At 45.5% G+C, this 18,222-nt stretch overlaps 2 protein-coding genes across 6 annotated transcripts in view; one reads left to right on the forward strand and one right to left on the reverse strand.

The window, feature by feature from the left end:
• The window catches only part of CPS1 (carbamoyl-phosphate synthase 1), a 122,126-nt gene that overhangs the window by 2,124 nt on the left and 101,780 nt on the right, over positions 1–18,222 (forward strand). For 4 of the 5 annotated variants that reach the window (XM_085228842.1, XM_019616913.2, XM_085228845.1 and 1 more), the window contains exon 1: positions 17,209–17,584. The exons of the other annotated variant lie outside the window; for it this stretch is intronic. The gene's annotated coding sequence lies outside the window, so the exon portion shown is untranslated. Of the gene's footprint in view, positions 1–17,208; positions 17,585–18,222 lie in introns of those variants that run through there. 5 annotated transcript variants of the gene reach the window in all.
• LANCL1 (LanC like glutathione S-transferase 1) lies at positions 802–17,268 on the reverse strand. Its single transcript, XM_010713313.3, has 9 exons — positions 17,109–17,268; positions 16,806–16,923; positions 10,769–10,976; positions 7,089–7,224; positions 6,578–6,724; positions 4,733–4,915; positions 4,128–4,304; positions 3,773–3,845; positions 802–2,934 (listed from the first exon to the last, which is right to left on the reverse strand). The coding sequence occupies exons 1-9, from the start codon at positions 17,190–17,192 to the stop codon at positions 2,858–2,860; spliced, it is 1,203 nt and encodes a 400-aa protein (XP_010711615.1). The 5' UTR covers positions 17,193–17,268; the 3' UTR covers positions 802–2,857.

The following is an 18,222-nucleotide window of genomic DNA, read 5'->3' on the forward strand; positions in this document are numbered from 1 at the left end:
CCCCACTGGCCTGAAAATCCCTGTCATTTCAGACACTACTGGGCAACAATTTTTAGCCTGCCAGTTGACCTGCTCAATCCAGTATCGCTTTTCTGGAGTTTTCACTGCACTTGGCTCTTGCATTTCAGTACTCACCGCAAAGCAGAGCACCAGATCGTGAAAGCTGGTAACAGTAGTTGGGAGAACTTTATTCTGAGGGTATATAATGGTGCATTTGACTTTGCATTGTAAAATGTGAACCCATCTCCAGCAGAGTTGCAATATTCACCTGATTTGTCTGGAACAGGTATGTCTGAGGTTGTGGTTTTATGTTTCACTGAAAATTTGAGAAAGCACAAATTAAGCTGGCTGACAGTGCATTTAAGCTGTGGTTTTCATTTATTTTTGAGGAGTATGAGGTATTTGATTTAAAAAAAAAAAAAATCAAACTCACAAATATCACCATAGATAACAGATATTTAATGAATAGCTTTTGGTGGTGGGAGTGATTCTGATATTATCCCTCTCAAGGGACATTTTGGTATTCTACAGTCACTACTTACCTCATGGACTCACACAGAGATTTCACACAGAGGGTGGTGAGGCACTGGAACAGGTTGCCCAAGGAGGCTGTGGATGCCCCATCCCTGGAGACATTCCAGGTCAGGCCAGATGTGGCTTTGGGCAGCCTGGTCTGCTGGTTGGTGACCCTGCACATAGCAGGGGGTTAGAACTGGATGAGTATTGTGGTCCTTTTCAACCCAGGCCATTCTATGATTTTATGATATGGTGTACCCGAGAACATTTCAGCAACTTCACCAGTGTGGTGGTGGTGGCATATCTTTATTTCTTCAAATGTGAATTGTGGTCACAACATGAGAAAAAAACAAACGAAGCTTGTTCATTTTCATGTTTTATTGAACAGTGCTCCACCTGATAGTTCTGCACCACTCCTGGTGACTTCCTGATCTGTGTATGAACCCTAGGCTGCAGTGCTGTCCCATCAGGCTGCACAAACTACCTTCTACAAAGCAATGCTCAGAAGAAATCCAGGCTCAGACCAGTGTCCCCACTCTGGCATCACACCAGACAAGCTGGGAAGTGACTTACAGTGGGCCCTCAGGTACTACAGGATCCCACTCTCATGCTGTTTGATTAGCCAACTCCTGCTCTTGAGGCTGTGCTTCTTCCTTTCCAGTCACCTCTCCCCTTACTGCACAGGTCCCAGAAACAACTGGGATGAACACCTCTTAGCCTGGATGAGCTTCAGGCTCCTGCCAAGAAGGCTGAGCCTAAGGCAGATAAGCAATTCTGTGCATCAGGCTGTCTTTTGATGAACTGGCTGTGAGGCTGCCCTTTGAGGAGAGGAGTCTTCAGGAATACTTTCTACTCTTCAATGAAACAGCTTCTTTCAGCTCTGCCTATGCCACTGTTGAGAGGTGAGCTAGCTGTGAACACACCAGGTATCGTCCTCACTGCAGCACTATGCACTTTGGAGAATACTCAGCTCATGCAGCTTCTCCTTCATGCTGCTGGCTTGGAGACTGCCTGCTCTTGACTTGAACCACTCACCAGCTCTCCCCTGGAAAACCTAACCTGTGCCCACACTTGTGCAGGCTGAGGAGCAGCCCTCAAACAGCATAAGATAGTATAGTGGAGTCAGTAACTTCCACTGTACTCAGTGCTTAGCTTATGGTTGGAGCTTAAAAAAAAAAAAAAAAAAGTGCAATGGTTTAATGGGAGAAGTAGTCAGGTCCCCAGCTGCTGCAAATTAGCGGAGGGTTCTAAAGCAGATCTACCCCTTGCAAGTTTCTGGTGCGCTGTCAGGTCAAAGCTATTGAACCTAAAGCAGATTTCCCAGTTGGGGAGATGTAGTGCATATCAAACTATAAGCAGCAGTAACAAGTGACTCAAATTATCCAGGTTGAGAAAAGCTTATAAAACAAAGCCTGTACATATCCTCTACACAGGTAACAGGCTGAACACTGAGAGAACTCAGTGAAATACATTTCTTTTTTTATACTGCTGCTGCCAATCTGCTATAATATTCATATATGTTTTTAAATAAAAGATTGCAAAAATAAATTTTCAAAGCTAACACAGAGTGTCCACACCAGTACGCATTCTAGCTTACTATTAAATTACAATTTTCCATGGCATGAGCAATGGACTTTGCAAGGTTTAGCATAAGATAACAAATAAGTACCAAAGCTAGTGGATTATTTGTCTGTCACTGGAAAAAATGCACAAAAGAGCTATACATAATAGCCTTCACCTACAAAGCAGACAGGTGTAAATTCAGGACAAGGCTCTGGCATCTCAGTTCCAGCTGCTCTGTTTGCAATCTGACATAAAAAAAGGAGAGACTACGCTGCCCATCACATTCACTTCTTGTGGAGCAGCCCAGCTCCTAACCTACCTACTCCCTGCATGGACAGAAAGAGAATGCTTCAAAGCACACTGAAGGGCAATAGTCCCTGTGTTTTATCTCTTGTTTTCCAAGGTCAACTTCCCGTAACTATTTGTCAGCACCAAAACAAAACATTAAACAGCCCAAGTCACATTCAATAGAAAACTTTCTCCCAGGAAATGGGAGAAAATAGCAAAACTTTGTAGCACACAAAATACTGTACATATTTCCCCGCTCCCAACTGCAGCCCTGTGTTTTCAGGAGACACCAGCAATACCTGCATTTTGTTGTTTAAACTGAAACAATGCAACAAAACAACTAGAAATATTAGAGAACTTGGCGTGCCCAAGGAGGATGGATTTATGTTCAGTTAGGTAAACAACAACGAGCTCGGAAGGAGGAGAAAGCAGCTCTGAACTGCCTTTCCAAGTGCAGAAAGATTTAGGCAAGGAACTGCCTAGCTTAGGTTCACAGTTCAAATGCAGGGAACTTGGCCTTGGTTGGCACCAGCAGGTCAGCAAGAAAGTAAATTGTTCCAGCCATTCCTGAGAACGAGAAAAACAAAGTGCTTCAGAGAGATTCCATTTGGGCATCAAAGTTGTCAGTTATTCAGGGAGAAAATGTGCCATAAAGATAGAAGGCAGGAAAATGTATTCAGAAGGAGCTACATCATTTCTAATGTCTGAGCCTACACTTCCCAACCAGCTTAGATTCTTCGATGTGGAGAGCATTTTGAAATCAATCAAATGTTGGAAAAACACCTGGGAAAGTATGACAATTTTTCCCACTTCCAGTCCCCTTCCTTCTACTTCACCTGTCTACAGGCTCAAGAATCTGAATATCTTTGCAAAACTCTGGATCCTGTTGAGTTGCCTCAGATCCTCACTTTGTGTCTGGCTCTTGCTCCTTGGTGTGCCCCAGAGCTAGGGAGATTTATGTCAGCTAAGGAACCAATTCTTTCAGCAATACCTACTGATGGCAGATTTTGGGAGAGTCAACGAGCCCTACAAAAGGGACCCTGCTTGCTCTTCACTCATCTTTGAAATGGAACTGGAAAGTCTTCGCAGGATTTTAATCCTTAAAAATGCATAGAGACTGAAGAGCCAGGCTGCAAATTACATGAAGGCAGAGTTTGGCCTGTTAAGTCATTCCCTTAAGATGTGTGCAGAATCTGTGCTGGAGGCCCAAGAGGATAAGATGCTCCAAGTGGAGCCACTGGCCTGTTACAGGAACACTGTTTCTGGGAAAGGGTAAAAAGAGCAAACACTATTTCCCTCCCATTCTTTATGCTGAATTTTGCAAAGAGTTCAGTGGAACATTTTCCTCAGTGCTGAACTGGCTCATATCCAGGAGCAGAACGCATGCTTAGGAATGGAGGTTTACCTTCAAAGAGAGAGAATGGTGTGTCTGGAGTCCGACAGCCATGTTGACCATAGCTTAAACACCACTCCGCGAACTATGAAAAAAAGGAATAGTGTTCAGATTTCATTAGAGAGGCATCTTGAGATAAATACCACCTTCAACCTCATATTATCCCTTTGCAGAACAAGGCTTCTGCAAAATATTCCTTCTGTGCAGGCTGTCACGCAGCGACTACCCTGCTTAGGGACTGTGCTTGTGGAGCTGGTTAGAGCTTGCTCCCTCTTTACCACAATAGAAATTAAGTTTCAAAGGACAAAGTTGCACTGTAAAAAAAGCAGAAGAGAATAATTCTCTCTCCTCCCACACAGGCTCTTACCTTGCAGGCCCTGTACAGGTATTTCATGTTCTGAGTGAGGTTGTACAGTGCTAGGAAACCATAAGCATTGCCAGCAGTCCCGTGGCAGAGCCCGTAGCCTTTCTTCAATAACCCATACTGCCAGATCATTTCTGCACACTGCAGGGCATCGTTTAGGTACTGCTGTTCCCCAAACACCTGGAGAGACAAGAAACATTCCCCCACGCTGAAGTGATTTCCTCACAGAGAGCATCCACATGTGAGTGAGGAGGCTTGGGTTAATTAGCTTCTAATTAAGTCTCTGCTTTCCAAAGAGGATGTTTTTGATGTGATGAATGGGCTGTATGACCGTTACTTAACACACAACTAGCTATCACCATTATCACCTGCAACAAGACACCCCCCAGAAGGCTGGTGGGGATTTTCAGAAGTAATTTTTTAAAACACAATTTAATAATTAAAAAAATATATTTTTTAAACTTTCTGCTTCAGGCATTGGTCCCACAGGGTGATTTAATTTTAACAAGCCAGCCTGATTTCAGGCACGGGGTTCCCAACAGAGTTTTCTCCTTGATGAAATTCCACATTTAGGGGTCACCAAAGGATATCTGCAAGATTTCTGGTACCTTGTAGGCCTGGAGAAGCATGTAAATAACGCCTGGTGCCCCGTGGCACCAGTGGACAAGCAGGTCTCTGGTGTCATCGATGCAGGGAGGGTAATTGCCTGATGGGAATTTGAGCTGGCAGACGTAGTCCACGCTGGGTTTGACTGTGTTGTGCAGCTTTACTTGGCTCACTCCAAGGCCAGGCTAAGAGACAAAGTGTTAAAAATAGGAGAATTATCATTGTGTCTCTCCCTAAAAGGCACAAGATCTGCGTGAAAGAAACAAAGCCAATTATAATCACATCTGTTCTTGCTCCTTGTAAATGAAGTTGTTTCTTTCTCATTCCAAATACCTGATAGTCCTCAGGCTGCCCTGTCAGCAGCAACTCGTACTTTCCAGTCATACTCTTGCATTCCCAAAAACAAAAGCTTCCCCAAGCGTGTCACACAGCCCTCTAAGCAAGAGAAGAAAAGCCTTTTCCTGAAACTAAGCTGACATAGTTTCAAGTACCCAACTCTGGAGTAAAAAGGTAAATTGCATAAAAACAGTATTAGGGATGAATTCCAGGAATGATTCCTAGCACGTACAACACAGCAGCTGTGAACTGCTGGGCCAGCCCAACTGCCTGTGATGCTGCATTCACCACTGACCTCAGATGGAAGCAAGGAAGGGGCTTCAGCATCCTCTCCAAATGACACTGCCCCACAGGAGACCTGCTCTGGTCTGACCTCCTGTGGCAGGCTGCAGTGAGACTTGAATCTAGGGATCAAACTGTTCCCAAGATGGTGATAACTTGAAAATTAAAAATCAATACTTGTGCTATAAAACCACTGGAGACATAAGTCCAGCATCCTCCTTTCCAGATTCCTGTTGTCTGCTTCTCCCACGGGTTTTTTGTGTGTTATGCTTGGCTGGTCCAGGCTCCTTGTGTTTCATATAGCAGAAAAGCATGAAGCCTACACAGCATTTTATGGGAGACAAACTTCCTGAAGAGAAGCCAAGCACTTGAAACCTGGTGGTCTTCCACCTGCTGTGAGAAGTCTAATATATATATAAAAAAATCATATTTCTATAAGCCTTGCTATATTCAAATAATTTGCATTGCTTGATGGGCACTCTAACTGCTTTGAAAAAGCAATGTTGTTTATTGCTGTTATTACAAAGCTTAAGCACTGCAAATTTATGCACAAAATGACCCACATGGGAATTTTCACCCTTATTTCAAAGCTAAGGAAGGGAAGATTCCCAGAACAGCAATGAGTTGAGAAGAACTGTGAGAAAGACCACATCAAAGTAAAGAGGCACTGCAGCTTCTAATCTCTTGTCTTGCTCTGCCTATTTCAGGCACTACAGAACTCAGCTGCTTAATGAAAAAAGCCCCACTGTTCTAACACTGAGATAGAAGCTCTGATTTTGGGAGACATTTCCAACTTTCCTGCTACATGTGTGATCTCTTTCACCGTGCTTTTCTTACAGCGATTTTCACTCTGCAATGATCTGAGATTGCTCCAAGTAACCACCTCCTAAAAATACATAAATCCAAGAAACCCTAAGATGTCAACAAATGGAAATACTTTGTAAGCAATTAGAAGACAGGGAAGCTTAGATCCTGTGATCCATAGGGCTTTGTTACATGAAACTGCTTGTATAATGTAGATCCTTCAGATCTCCATAGAGATGGAAAATCCAATTTCACAGACTTGGAGAAAAACATCAGAAGTAGAAATATGTGATCAAACAGGAAAGAGCCTCAAACAAGAGGTTTTGCCTGGCTCGGTATCACCATGAAGCTATTCAGATACTCCTTCTCATTCAAAGAAATGTGAAACAGGTGCTATGAGCCCCTCCCCTCCAGGTGCCTCTTACCTGCATGAGATAGTAATAAATCCCAGCCAAGCCGTGGGCTGCCCCTACATAGTACTCCTGGTACCACTCATACATCAGTGGGCTCTTGGTTGTAAAGTTTCTCCTTTTGGCCAGGTTCTCTCCTGAGGCTACAACTGCTTCACAGACCTGTGGATGGGAACAGATATGAGTGAGGAAAGTACTGCAATCTTGCATCCAGCACAGTAGATAACCTGACATAGAAAAAGCTGTTGTTAATCCCCCCATGTAAGGTGGGGAGTGTGGCTGAAGGGGTGAAAGAGATGCTAATTCAGTGCTGTCTGGGCATTTATATGGATTTGAAGGATAGGGTGAGGGGGACGTATAGCACTTCTTCCTCTTTGGAAGAGGATGAGCAACAGGGAAACCACAATGTGGATTCTCATTTGTTGCCAAAATTTTCTACATCTAGCGCTGATTTTTACCTGCTCAAAGGTGAGCAGAATGGGAAGAGATGGCTAATTCAGTCTCCACTGCTGAGAAGCCACAGTACCTGCTGAATGTGAATTTGAGGGATCTTTTCCTCTCCGAAGTGCTTGTTCACAAACAGCAGTGCATACACATAGCCCATGCGCCCATACAGCAGCTCATCTGGCACTTGTGGATCAGCTTTGTGTAGGTGGAGCAGGCTACAAAGAAAAAAACACGACAGAGATGAGAGGACAGCCAAAGCCATGTAAACAAGCAGTGAGACTGGAGTTCTAAAACAGTTTATTCCCTAGTGCTGCCTATACCCTAAGAGATATCTTGAAAGTCCCTGTCTCAGTTTTCTAGTTATGCAAGGTACAAAATCCCTCCTTCCCCTTTGCTTCTACTTGGCTTATTTTGTTCAATGTTTCACACTGCAGCCATACTATGTGTATGTACTATTTTAGGGCACTAGCTCTGGGAAAGCTACTTGTGGGGAAGTCTGGGCTACATGAGGCACTCACCATTGCTTTCCTGTGAAGCTGCTGGAAGTGCAGACCTTTGCTAAAAATGGGTACTTTCAAATTCAAGTATCTGTCTAATTTGGCTGCTCAAGGAATGCTAGAAAGTCAAACTAGTATTGTGAGTATGTGGAAAATCTCAACCTGTATTCTTACAAGTCCTGATAGCAAAGCTCATTTCATTCCATGTCTACAAAGTGTGCAGAGAAATGCTGTCAGTAAAAGAGGTGCTTGCATGAGATAGAAAATGTGGGTAAGAGGTGTGAAGTGAAAGCGGGATTCACTGTTTAACACCAAGCCTCTGTGGGACACTGGGACATGGGAGAACGTTTTCTTTAGGGAGAGTTAAGCAATAGTGAGGACAGTGTGTGCAGCATGAATGCTGTGGGCTGTCTGTGGGGCAGCCCTGCAATGACAGCTGCTTGGTTGGCACCAGCCTTTAGCCCACAAATGAGCAGCAAGAGCTCTGCTGGAGTCAGAAACTTTCTGTGCCATTTTTCTGACTATTTTCATATTGCAAATTTGGTGATATTCCTGTTGTGCTAATGGGGATTGAGTGCTGTGCACATTGGCACTTTCAAGTTCAGTTCACTCTCAGTGCAAGTATCCTGTTGCCTCTCCCCACAGCACCATCAGGGCTGGATGCCCTTCCATGAGCAGCAGGCAAAGATTTGAGTGGCTCTGTCTTTATTTTTTCCATTCATCTCCAACAAAACACACTGAAAAATGCCATCACTTTTAAAACTCCAGCATCAGCAGCTTCGAGGCAGTATCCTCAGCTGCTTCCTGCTGTGGCTGCAACAGGGAAAGGGCTAAAATGAGAGCTGTGTGGGCAGGGCTTCCCTGTCACAGCAGTCTGAGGAACAGAAGAGGTGCTTTGGCAGCCCTTGCTGCCAGGCAGAACTATGTGCTGTGAAGAAAAGAAGCAACCAAATGTCCAGTGTACCCTCAGAACACAGAGAGGATGCTGGGCTCAAACTCCCTTTGGCAGGAGTTTCCCTTGGCACTGGACTCAAAGTACGCAGAGATATTGAAGGAGAAAGGAGGAAGAAATGTCTTAAGGAGATGGCCTGACCCCATCTCCTCTTGCACTGCTCCTAGGGGAGGTTTCTCACAGATTAAACCCATGAGACAGATTCTGCATCCAAGACTGGGAATAAGGGGGGTCCTGGAAAGCCCATCTGGCAGGGATCCTGCTCCCAGCTTTGTGGCCTGAAGAAAAAATCTTGCCTCCTCAAGTCTCCTGTCCCCATGTTGAAGGAAAGCAGATGAAGAGGAGGGTTTCCAAGGAGGAGCTCAGCAGTTCAGCAGACAGGCTCTGCTTAGCAGCAGGCTGGTAGGAACAGATGCTGTCTGTTGAGGATGTCAGGGAAATGTCAGGAGCAATAGCAGGAATCGATGAGTGGATAAACAGTTCCACCCTTGCTAGAGATTTTCAGCAATATGGATGTAAAACCTTCTCTTACCGGGGAAATCTGGAGTAGTTGGAGCTACTATTCTTGATCCCTATGCATTACTGCTGCTGCCTCTAGCTGCCTTCCTAGCTATGGTTATCAGGGGAGTTTCTGTTGTTTTAGATATGTGTGGCAGAACATGCACAGCATATGTACAGTAGGAGATGCTTGGTGTGTTGCCAGGATGTGTTTCTCAGATGTGAGGATGTAAACTGAGGGCCTGGAAAGAAAGAGCCACTGCTCGCAAATCAGCCTGTTGTCCCAGCTGCCAAAGAATCACTATTTTCTGGACAGAGAGGAGGTGAGGCAGCATAGAGCAAGATGGGATTTTTGTATGCCCCGACTCTTCTCTGTAGCTGGAACAGAAGTGCATTTTCTGTACACTTGCACTGCATAACTTAGCAACTCTTCTGTAACCAAAAAGCATATTCAAAGCTCACTTAAGAGTTTGGATCAAGGGAGCTGTTTCTCAAAGAGAAATATTCCCTTTTTAAAGGGAGCATGGTCAGGCTAACTGCTCTGGGAATTGGTAGCAGAGTAAGGACAGTTTAACTGTTTCTTCCAGGAAGACCCATTTTTCTTCCAGATGTATGAAGAAACCCATTTCCAAGGCTTTGCCCTTATTATGCCATTAGATGGCAGTGCAGGATTAATCACACATTTTCATTCTGCCACAAAACTGTAGGGAGAACAGGGAGGATGCATGAGGGGAAGATCTACAGCAAGAAAACGTTAGTTAGGGATTTTCTACAACTTGGGGCTTATGTACTGACTGAACTGGCTGGTAATGTTTGACAGGTCAGTTCCCTTGTTATTAACAAATGCAACAAATCCACTTTGACACAGTATCAGGCAAAACTCAAACAACAGATTATTTCAAGACTTAAAAAGGGAGTTATGTCTTCAGACTGACCATATCTGCATAAATGAAAAGCTATTCTAGTTAAAGGAGTGGGAACTGAGTCTCCAAGTCATATGGGCACTTCAGATACCCATCCATGGTATTTTTAATAAGTGTTATGCATTGTGGCTGTTTTAAGGGCATTGGTGTCATGCTGAAGTGCCTGTGTTTTTGTCTTGCTGGTGTGCTGACCACTCAAAATAGCAATTCTATGCAGGGCTCTTTCTCATCTTCTCAATATCCCTTGAGCAAGAAAAGCTTGCAACTGCAGTCTCCCCCTATCCTTAACTTTTTTTCCTTCCTCTGCCATATGCTGATCTGATTGTAATACTGCTTGTATGTCCTCTTTTTTTTTAACTATCTAACAAAAATATATTTGAAAACAGTTGAGGAAAGGCAGGAAATGGAAATAAATGAATCATAACCAGCTGCATTCAGCACTTGAAAAGGATGCTATCAATCTTAGGTTAAAGTCAAAGTCGACTAACAAAGAGCAAGTGGAAGCAAGTGACACGTTTGTTCTTTTCATCAAAATGGATGTCAAGCTGAATTTAAGGGCTCTAAAAAAATCCTAAATCTCACCTTAATTTTTTTTGTACATATATTTATTTGGGCATTATTTTTCCCCTGTGTTATCTGAATTATTTCTAAAGTGGCAGTACCAACTGAGGAATGCCCTTTGCTCCTCCTCTGCCTGCAGCCACACACGTTTGTCCTTAAGCTAGATGTTTCTTCAGGGCACAACAAGTTTGCTTGCCTTGTCAAGTTTCTGAGTTCTCTGAGAGTGTTGCAAAACGTATTGGGGCATAGAGGAAAGGGCTTGGTACAAACCCAGACCAGTTCTACAGCAAGTGCAGAAGGAATAGAAAGACATAACCATGTGTTTTACCGAGTGATGCAGTCTTCTGATTGCTTGTGGTTTTGCAGTTTGTGGTAGATGACTGCAGCCACTGCCAGGGGCCCAGCATCTCCACACAAGAAAGTGATGGATCGTCGTGTCAGACAGCTCAGGCTCTTCTTCACATACTCATGGGCCACGTGGAGGTAGGCTGGGTCTCCATACACATCATGCAGGTGCAAATACAGCACAGCAATGCCTGCAAAAGGAACGGGAGTTTTGTGACCACCAGAGAAGTTTGTTTTTTGTGTCGTCTTCCCACTACACAGCTTGGCTGCTTTAACAACAAAAAGCCTGGCCCTCAGCCTCATCCAGGTCATGAGCCTTGCAGACCTCTTCTCGGGTACATGCAGGATGTAATAATGCCCAGCAGCACCATGCATAGCTTCTCCTGGAGGCTAACAGAGCTTCTGCTACATAGGTTACATACTGTTTTAGCAGCTGAGAGCAAAAGATAAGACCCAGACAAACACCCAAACCCATTAACCATACCTGGGCCTCGTTTGTAAAACCCAAAACACCAGAAAACATCAGGCAAGACAGGACTTGTGGCAGAGCATGCAAGTCGTTACCCTGTCTCAATTGCTTCTTCCCGTGCCAAGAGGTGAAGGGCTGGGTCCCTTTATTTGGATCAGATTTAAAAGTGACATATCTTCAGCACTGGGAAACAACACCTTTGAGACATCCTGCTTGGCTCTTTCTTCTCCTCCCACTGGCTCCCACTGAGTAGATCCCAAGACCTACACAACAGACTGGTGCATCTTATAAAAGCAAAGACTCTCCTCTGCAGCACACTGTTCACGACAGCAGCCCAGATCTGTAATAGAAAGAGCTACCTGGAATGCTGGAGAAAGCCCCATTATCCTCCTGGGATGTTTTCAGCAGGGTACAGAAACAACTTTGTTACTAAGATGTCACATTAATTATTGTCCTTTGACTGTCTGCCCAGTCTTCATCCAGCTCTTCAAGCTTTTAGTATGTAACTGCATTCAATAGGTCTGCCAAATTCAAACCAGCCTGATCTGGAAAGCACTCTCAAGCATGCATTGGAGAAAACTACTGGCCTATAGCCCTTTAAAAAAGCTAATTTCATCCCTTATCAATAACCATTTCTCAGAAGTCACAGGTCTTGCGTTTAAGTCTAAATTAATTGAGCCAATCTCCGCAGGTTTTGATGTTGCAAAGGGGCGGTGGTGTAAGAAAAAGCATGCTGCTGAATTACTTTCTGTAGTAGTGAGGACAATTTTAAATTTAAATCTCTTTCTCATTTTGCATGGGTAATCTCAAAAGCTTCGTGCTACAGACAATTCAATTTCTCTTGTACATTAAAGGCAGGTTTCCATTTCCTAGTGAAGTTAATAGCCTCGTCCTCTCCCCAAGCAGTTCAGTGTTAGTATTTCTGAGAGAGAAGCTCAGGTGCATGATACCATCGTTTGGGTTTATCAGGATGTGGACATGAAGCCCTTCTTTAAAGGAGAGCTCCTCTTCCAGCCACCCAATCTAAAGTTACTTTCCCTGATTTACTGAGCGCCTAGCACAGCCTCTAGACTCTTAACAGATCTGATAGCTGTCTGAGCACAACTTGTACTTCTGAGGTACCTGCTTTAATATCCACCTTCTTGCTTTGTAAGTAACTTCCATTCCCACGGCTATCGTACCACCCTAATTATGTACATAACTACCATGCCAAGACTACTGCTAGGACTGAATTCTGAGAAAGTAAATGTCTCAGCAGTGTTTTCCGCTGACTTCTCTGCTTTTCCTCTTGGAAAACATTCCTTGCTCCCTTTCCTCCCCAGCCTAAGCACTCTCCAATGGTCAGTCTTTTGGAGAAGATTCCAAAAAGCACTGACCTATATTAAGCTATATTAAGGAACGGGAACAAGACCTTTGCTTTCCCCAGTCATTTATCTCCCCCTTTATCTTTAAAAACCAAAAGCTGTCCGAACTGTATCTAAGGACAATTTTTTCAACTCATTCTTCAAACGAATTCACGCTCCTGAGGTGAATAGCAGGGCACAGTGCAGTGCTGCCTTCAGCCAGCTGCTTGCTCTGTTGCTGCCTATGAACCCAGGAGGGAAATCCAGCAGAGGTGGAAAGGACCATGCATAAAGCTGTGTGTGAAGGGATACAGAATGCAGTCACCTGCATAGGAAATGGACCTTCTTTCTCTGCAGTTTCTCCAGACTTCATTTTTCTTTTCCTCCTTGCAGCATAAGATCTTGCTGTACAGCCACCCGTATATCAGATATCACTTAGTGGTGCAGGACTGTGGTGAACATGTGTGCTGCTGACAGCTTATTTTTTCAGTAGGGCTCTGATAACCAAAACTGCTGTCTCTAGCATGCAGGGAGCCAATGCACTGGAATGTGAGCTCCTGAGATACTTGCTAGCTGCAGGGAATCAGGAGACAAATACCAGTTCTGTGTATCTCACATCAAAGCCTGTTTATTTAACATCTCCATCTCCTGCCATCCTGTATAAGAAGTGATACAGATGCAGAGGGATGCTTTGCGTTAAATATTTCTTTTGGGGAGGTGTGGGAGGAGATTTAAATGTATGCACTGGAAATGGATGTATTTGCAGCAATCAACTAATGCCAATGGTCCTAATTTCAGCATCCATTACCTCCAACAGAGCAGAGAGAAGACAAGCTCTTGCTCAAGTGCTAAAGCACCACAAAAGGCTGAAAACAGTCTCTACCATATGACTGTTCTGCTGATCAAACAGAAGAAAAATCATGTTTTGGCTTCCCCACAAGTTCTGTTGGTTGCACTACCACTGCAAACAGTTCTGTTGGTGGGAGAAGAGCAGCGGCAAGGGAAAGCATTCCCCTCATGCCGAGCAGAATGGATAAAAGTGGTGACAGCTCCACTACAGTGCTGACAAGACCAGCAGGGATGCCCACTGCACTGATCTGAACGTGCCCTCCTTATCCACCAGGAAAGCCCCACCATGGTCTTTCCACAAAGGTCACCAGGTTCCCACAAGAGATTTCTGGGTCACTGCTAATTCGGATCAGTTCCAAACCTGTCATCTACAGTAACAGGGAAAACGCTTGGAGATCTTACGTTGAGCCAGTGAAGTAAGTCAGCCAGCACTCTCAAAGCAAGACATCAAGGAGTAGAGAGAAGTGGAAACTTATCTCTGCACACTGCAAGAAAACATGATGGTTTCTTGTGGGAAACTCAATGTCATTTTGATAAGGCATGGCATAAAAGTTACAGAGTGGGGTGGAATAGCTCTACTGCCCAGCTCAAAGGATAATAAACATCTTTTCTGGTGCACAAGTATGGATATTATCTCACACTCACTAATGCATTCCAAAGCCATTTCTGGTGTTTTTTTTTTTCTTCTGAATGGAACTGTAAGGTGATGCAAGTCTTTGGGATTATGAGGTTAGAACTATGATATTACACTGAAGTGATCAAAAGGTGTTTTTCCTGAATTTCCATCCATTCCTGAACTGCTTTTCTTTTGCTGGGTATATCTTTTGATGAGTCCTTTCAAAAGGCAGCTCAGCCCTACTCTCAGGCCAGCCAAAAGCTGGGGCAAGCTACCTGCACTCACTTGTTTCTTTCAGAGGCTCTCAAGCTGTCGAAGCCATGACTAGTACATTGCTAGAGAAAGCAATGTTTGCATGGGAAACAAATCCCAAAAGCACTGCCAGAAGGGGTGCTGAGTGGGCTCTCTCCATTATACAGTGTTTCAGAGAGCAGACCACCCCATCATCTTGGAAGGACGCAACAGGCCACCAGGGAACAGACTCAGGAGCTTCCTGGCTTTTGCAGTCAGCAAAGAGGTGGCAGTAGTGATGTCAAGTCTCTTGGTTCTTTTCCACCATCTGGCCTTCTAGTCAAGGTAGCCTTTGGACCAAAGCTTCCTGGCCTCTGAGAAATACCAACGCACAAGCAACTCTTGGGCATCCTCATGCTAATCTGTCTGAAAATGGATGAGACCATCGTACTTCTGCCAGAATTTGAACCATTTCTGATTCAGAATTAGCTTACAGCAGTTTACTTTCCCTCAGTCAATACTCCGATAACAGCAAAACAGATTAAGACCATAAAAGCTTTTGCAGCTGTCTAGCTAAACTGATTAAAAGACAAAACGGAACACGAGAGCTGAGCCTGGTATACACCCAGGCACATTCTAGGCTTTGCCTATAGGGCCCTGATCTCTATGGGGAACTGAATGAAATCATAACGAGCTGATCCAAATGTGTTTTGAGGACATTCAGCTGTATGCTGAATCTCAACCCGAGCACGTTGTCTCTGCCTCCGAGCTGAAAATGCAAGTCCTTCCCTTCCTCTGCTCCAAGCTCACATGCCAAGAAGCTGTGGCTTCACTGGCACAAAAGCAAGTGAGGGGAGGAAAGGCTCTCAAGTGTGTTGGGAAAGAAAAAGGCACCAAAGTAAAGTGCCAGCATATGCTGTGTATTACTGGGTGTAATGTAGTATGCTCAAGTATGTTGCATTTCACGCAGAGTTTACGCTAGAAGAGGCACATTTCAAATCTTTCTTATTAGTGGCCACAAGAGTGCGGGTTGATTTCAGACTGCTGGGCAATGATTTACATGAGAAGATGCTCAACAAGCCTTTTCTACATAAGCAATTAAGGGAAGAAGCTGCTGTCTTGGCCCAATTAATTTGCTCTCTGGAAGCCAGCACTGAATAAATTAATACAGCCAGGATTAGAAAAGAAATGTGGGTGACTAAGATACAATGTAATATGTGCAAACTTCACTTCTCTGGCAGTGACCCACAGGAAAATTGCCCCCAGGCTTTTTCTAATCCTATTAGCCAGAGCAAGAAGGTTGTATGCCCAACGAGAAATGATCCCAGGGAAGGATAAAAAAAAAAGGAAGAAATTAATGCTCTCCCGTGCTGGAATTCAACAGCGGCATGTTTGTATTTCTTATTAACTGCTTTGGAGTACTCTCAGTGCCTGTCTACCTTGCTAAAATTTTTAAGCCGTCATTTCTGACATTGCTCTCACCAAGCGGTAACATTACCTTAGCAACAATGAACACTGTTTTCCCAAGCAAACTGCTGGCATCAAGGTCCACTGTATGCAAGCACAAACCACGCTCAGATTATAATATGGAAAACTGCCATTTGGGATTACAGCAGATAGGTTAAAAAAAAAAAAAACAATTAAAAAAAAAGCTGTGGCAGCAAAAAGTCTTGCAGCAGCCACACAAGTACCTGACTATCCCAAGATGCCTCCCTAAAGCCTGGCACAGTGCAGAAAGCAGCAGCAGAAAAGCTGACAAAGCACTCAGCAGAATCCAAAGGTGTATCCTCCCTGGCTCCAGGGGGTAGGGATAGGGCAGGGATGGTAGGGCATGCTCCCATAGAAAAAAAAACAAGTTGAAAATGCAGAACAGGACAGAGACGAGCTCCTGGAAGCTTTGCGCAGAAGAGTTTGACTGAGTAAGGTTTCCCTCTTCAGTTCTATTCCCTCCAGCAGATACTGAAGCAGAGCTGGCCCTGGCTGAGTGGAGGGGCACTGCCTGGGGAACTGTGTCAATCAGTGTTGTAAGATAAAAATCAGCCCAAGCAAAAAAGATGGACATTATTGCAGGCTCTCAGCTTACGACTGCCACTCACTACTGCTTACAGGGAAGCGGCCTACTGTGCACACATGCCTGCTTCACAGAAAAGCAGTTTACTTGTCAGCACTCTTCCCACAGCTAGATTTGGAGCCAGCCTCTTCAAAGGCTCCAGCATTTGCTCCCAGGCAGTTGTGTTTCAATTCTCCAGCTTCATCTGTTGCAGAGGTTTGGCACTATTAAGGAAGACCCAGTCTCATCTCTGTGGTCCTCCTTTGCAGTTTGAGTTCTGCTGCCAAAAACGGGGGCTCCAGAAATAACAGCCCCTCGGCTTAACAGATGGTGCAAGAGAAGCGCCGGTCACGACACACGTTTTACTGCGGATAAAGTGAAGAAGTGAGTTTGACTCGGCCTAACCCGGAGAACAGCTTCAGAGCCATCCAGCCCCGTTCTGAGCAGTCGGCCATGCCCTACCTGCCCAGCCCGTGTAAGCCGTGCAGTCCCGCGGGTCGGCAGCCTTCAGGCCCCTCTCCATCTGCTGCAGCAGTTCCCTTATTTTGTTGTTCAGACGCTGCGTAAACTCGGGAGTCAGCTACAGGGAACGCAGAAACACCAAAATCAACGTCAGCAAACGGGAGTGAGCGGGTGGAAGAGCCCGGGCTGAGAGCGCAGGGCCACGCTGGAGAGAGACAGCTTTAAAGCACGCACACAGCCCACGGGGCCGGAGGAAACTCAGGGTCCCCCGAACAGCCGGGACTGCGCTGCATCCCTACTCACCCGGCCAGATGCATCGAAGTACGCGGTGCCCAGAGACTTATCGTAGTCCGCGTACGGGTTGGGCAGCGCCCGCTGCGCCATCATGGTGCCGCTGGTGCTCGTGGTGCTGCTACCGCGCGCCGCCTCACCTCGCCCCGCCCTGCAAGCCGCCGCCGCCGCCGGAAGACCGCGCCGTGCCGCCCCTCCGCAGCGCTGAGAGCTCGGCCGCCATTTTGGCTCCTCTTGGCGGGGTTTGAGCGGTGCCTTGCCGTTGTCCACGTGGGGTTTAGAGCTCCCCTCAGGCTGGTTCTTGGGGTTTGCTTGCTAACGTGCCCACACAGAGCGAGGAACGAAGGAAGGCAAAGATTTTTCTAGGAAAGCTGCTTCCACGTTCCCTCTGCAGTTCCAGTCAGCTGGGGTGTGAGGGTGGGAGGATGCAACGCTAGTTTGCTTATTGCATCTGGAAAGGGTCGTGCTGAAGTTCCTGGGGAAAAAAGGTGAGCAAGTTGTTCAGAACACATCTGGTTCAGAACACTGAGGTTAGTTTTGTGTGTGGAAGCAACCTGAATGTAACAGGATAAAATGGTGAGAAACCAGATTCCAGCTGGTCTTCATTATTAGCAGCCCCAGCCCAGAGGTTGTTCTGGAATGTTCTGTGTCTGAAGCGGCTTGCCGCAGCAATGGGAACGGTGTCCCAAAATCTGTGAGGGAGGAAGGAATGGTGTGGAGTACGTCCTGCTCCACAGCATCAAGCAAAGTCAGATCCTTAATAAAAGCTAGTCCTGGTTGCTGGCAGTCTCTGGTAGGCTGGTTGCATGCCCGTGGGTGCTGTGGTTAGATGGGTAAAACTCATGTTTCACGGTCCTCCCTGGAGATAACCTCAGGATGCCTGATTGCCTGCACCCTCCTCAACTCCATGAGGATACAAATCCAAACGTCTGCCAGTGCTTCAGCCGCCTACTGGTGGGCATCGTGCAGAAACATCTACCAGAAAGAAATGGCTCCTCCTGCACTGTCCTGCCCTGCAGCAGGCATCCTTCAGCTCTGTAACCTCAGCTCTCCAGTCAGCTGGTGCTCTGAGTGGAGGTGCTCCACAGAATTATGAACGTTGGGCATACTTTCGGCTGTAACGCTA

The sequence above is a fragment of the Meleagris gallopavo genome, chromosome 7 (assembly GCF_905368555.1).
Source record: "Meleagris gallopavo chromosome 7, MGAL_WU_HG_1.1, whole genome shotgun sequence".
NCBI classification, from domain to species: Eukaryota; Metazoa; Chordata; class Aves; order Galliformes; family Phasianidae; genus Meleagris; species Meleagris gallopavo.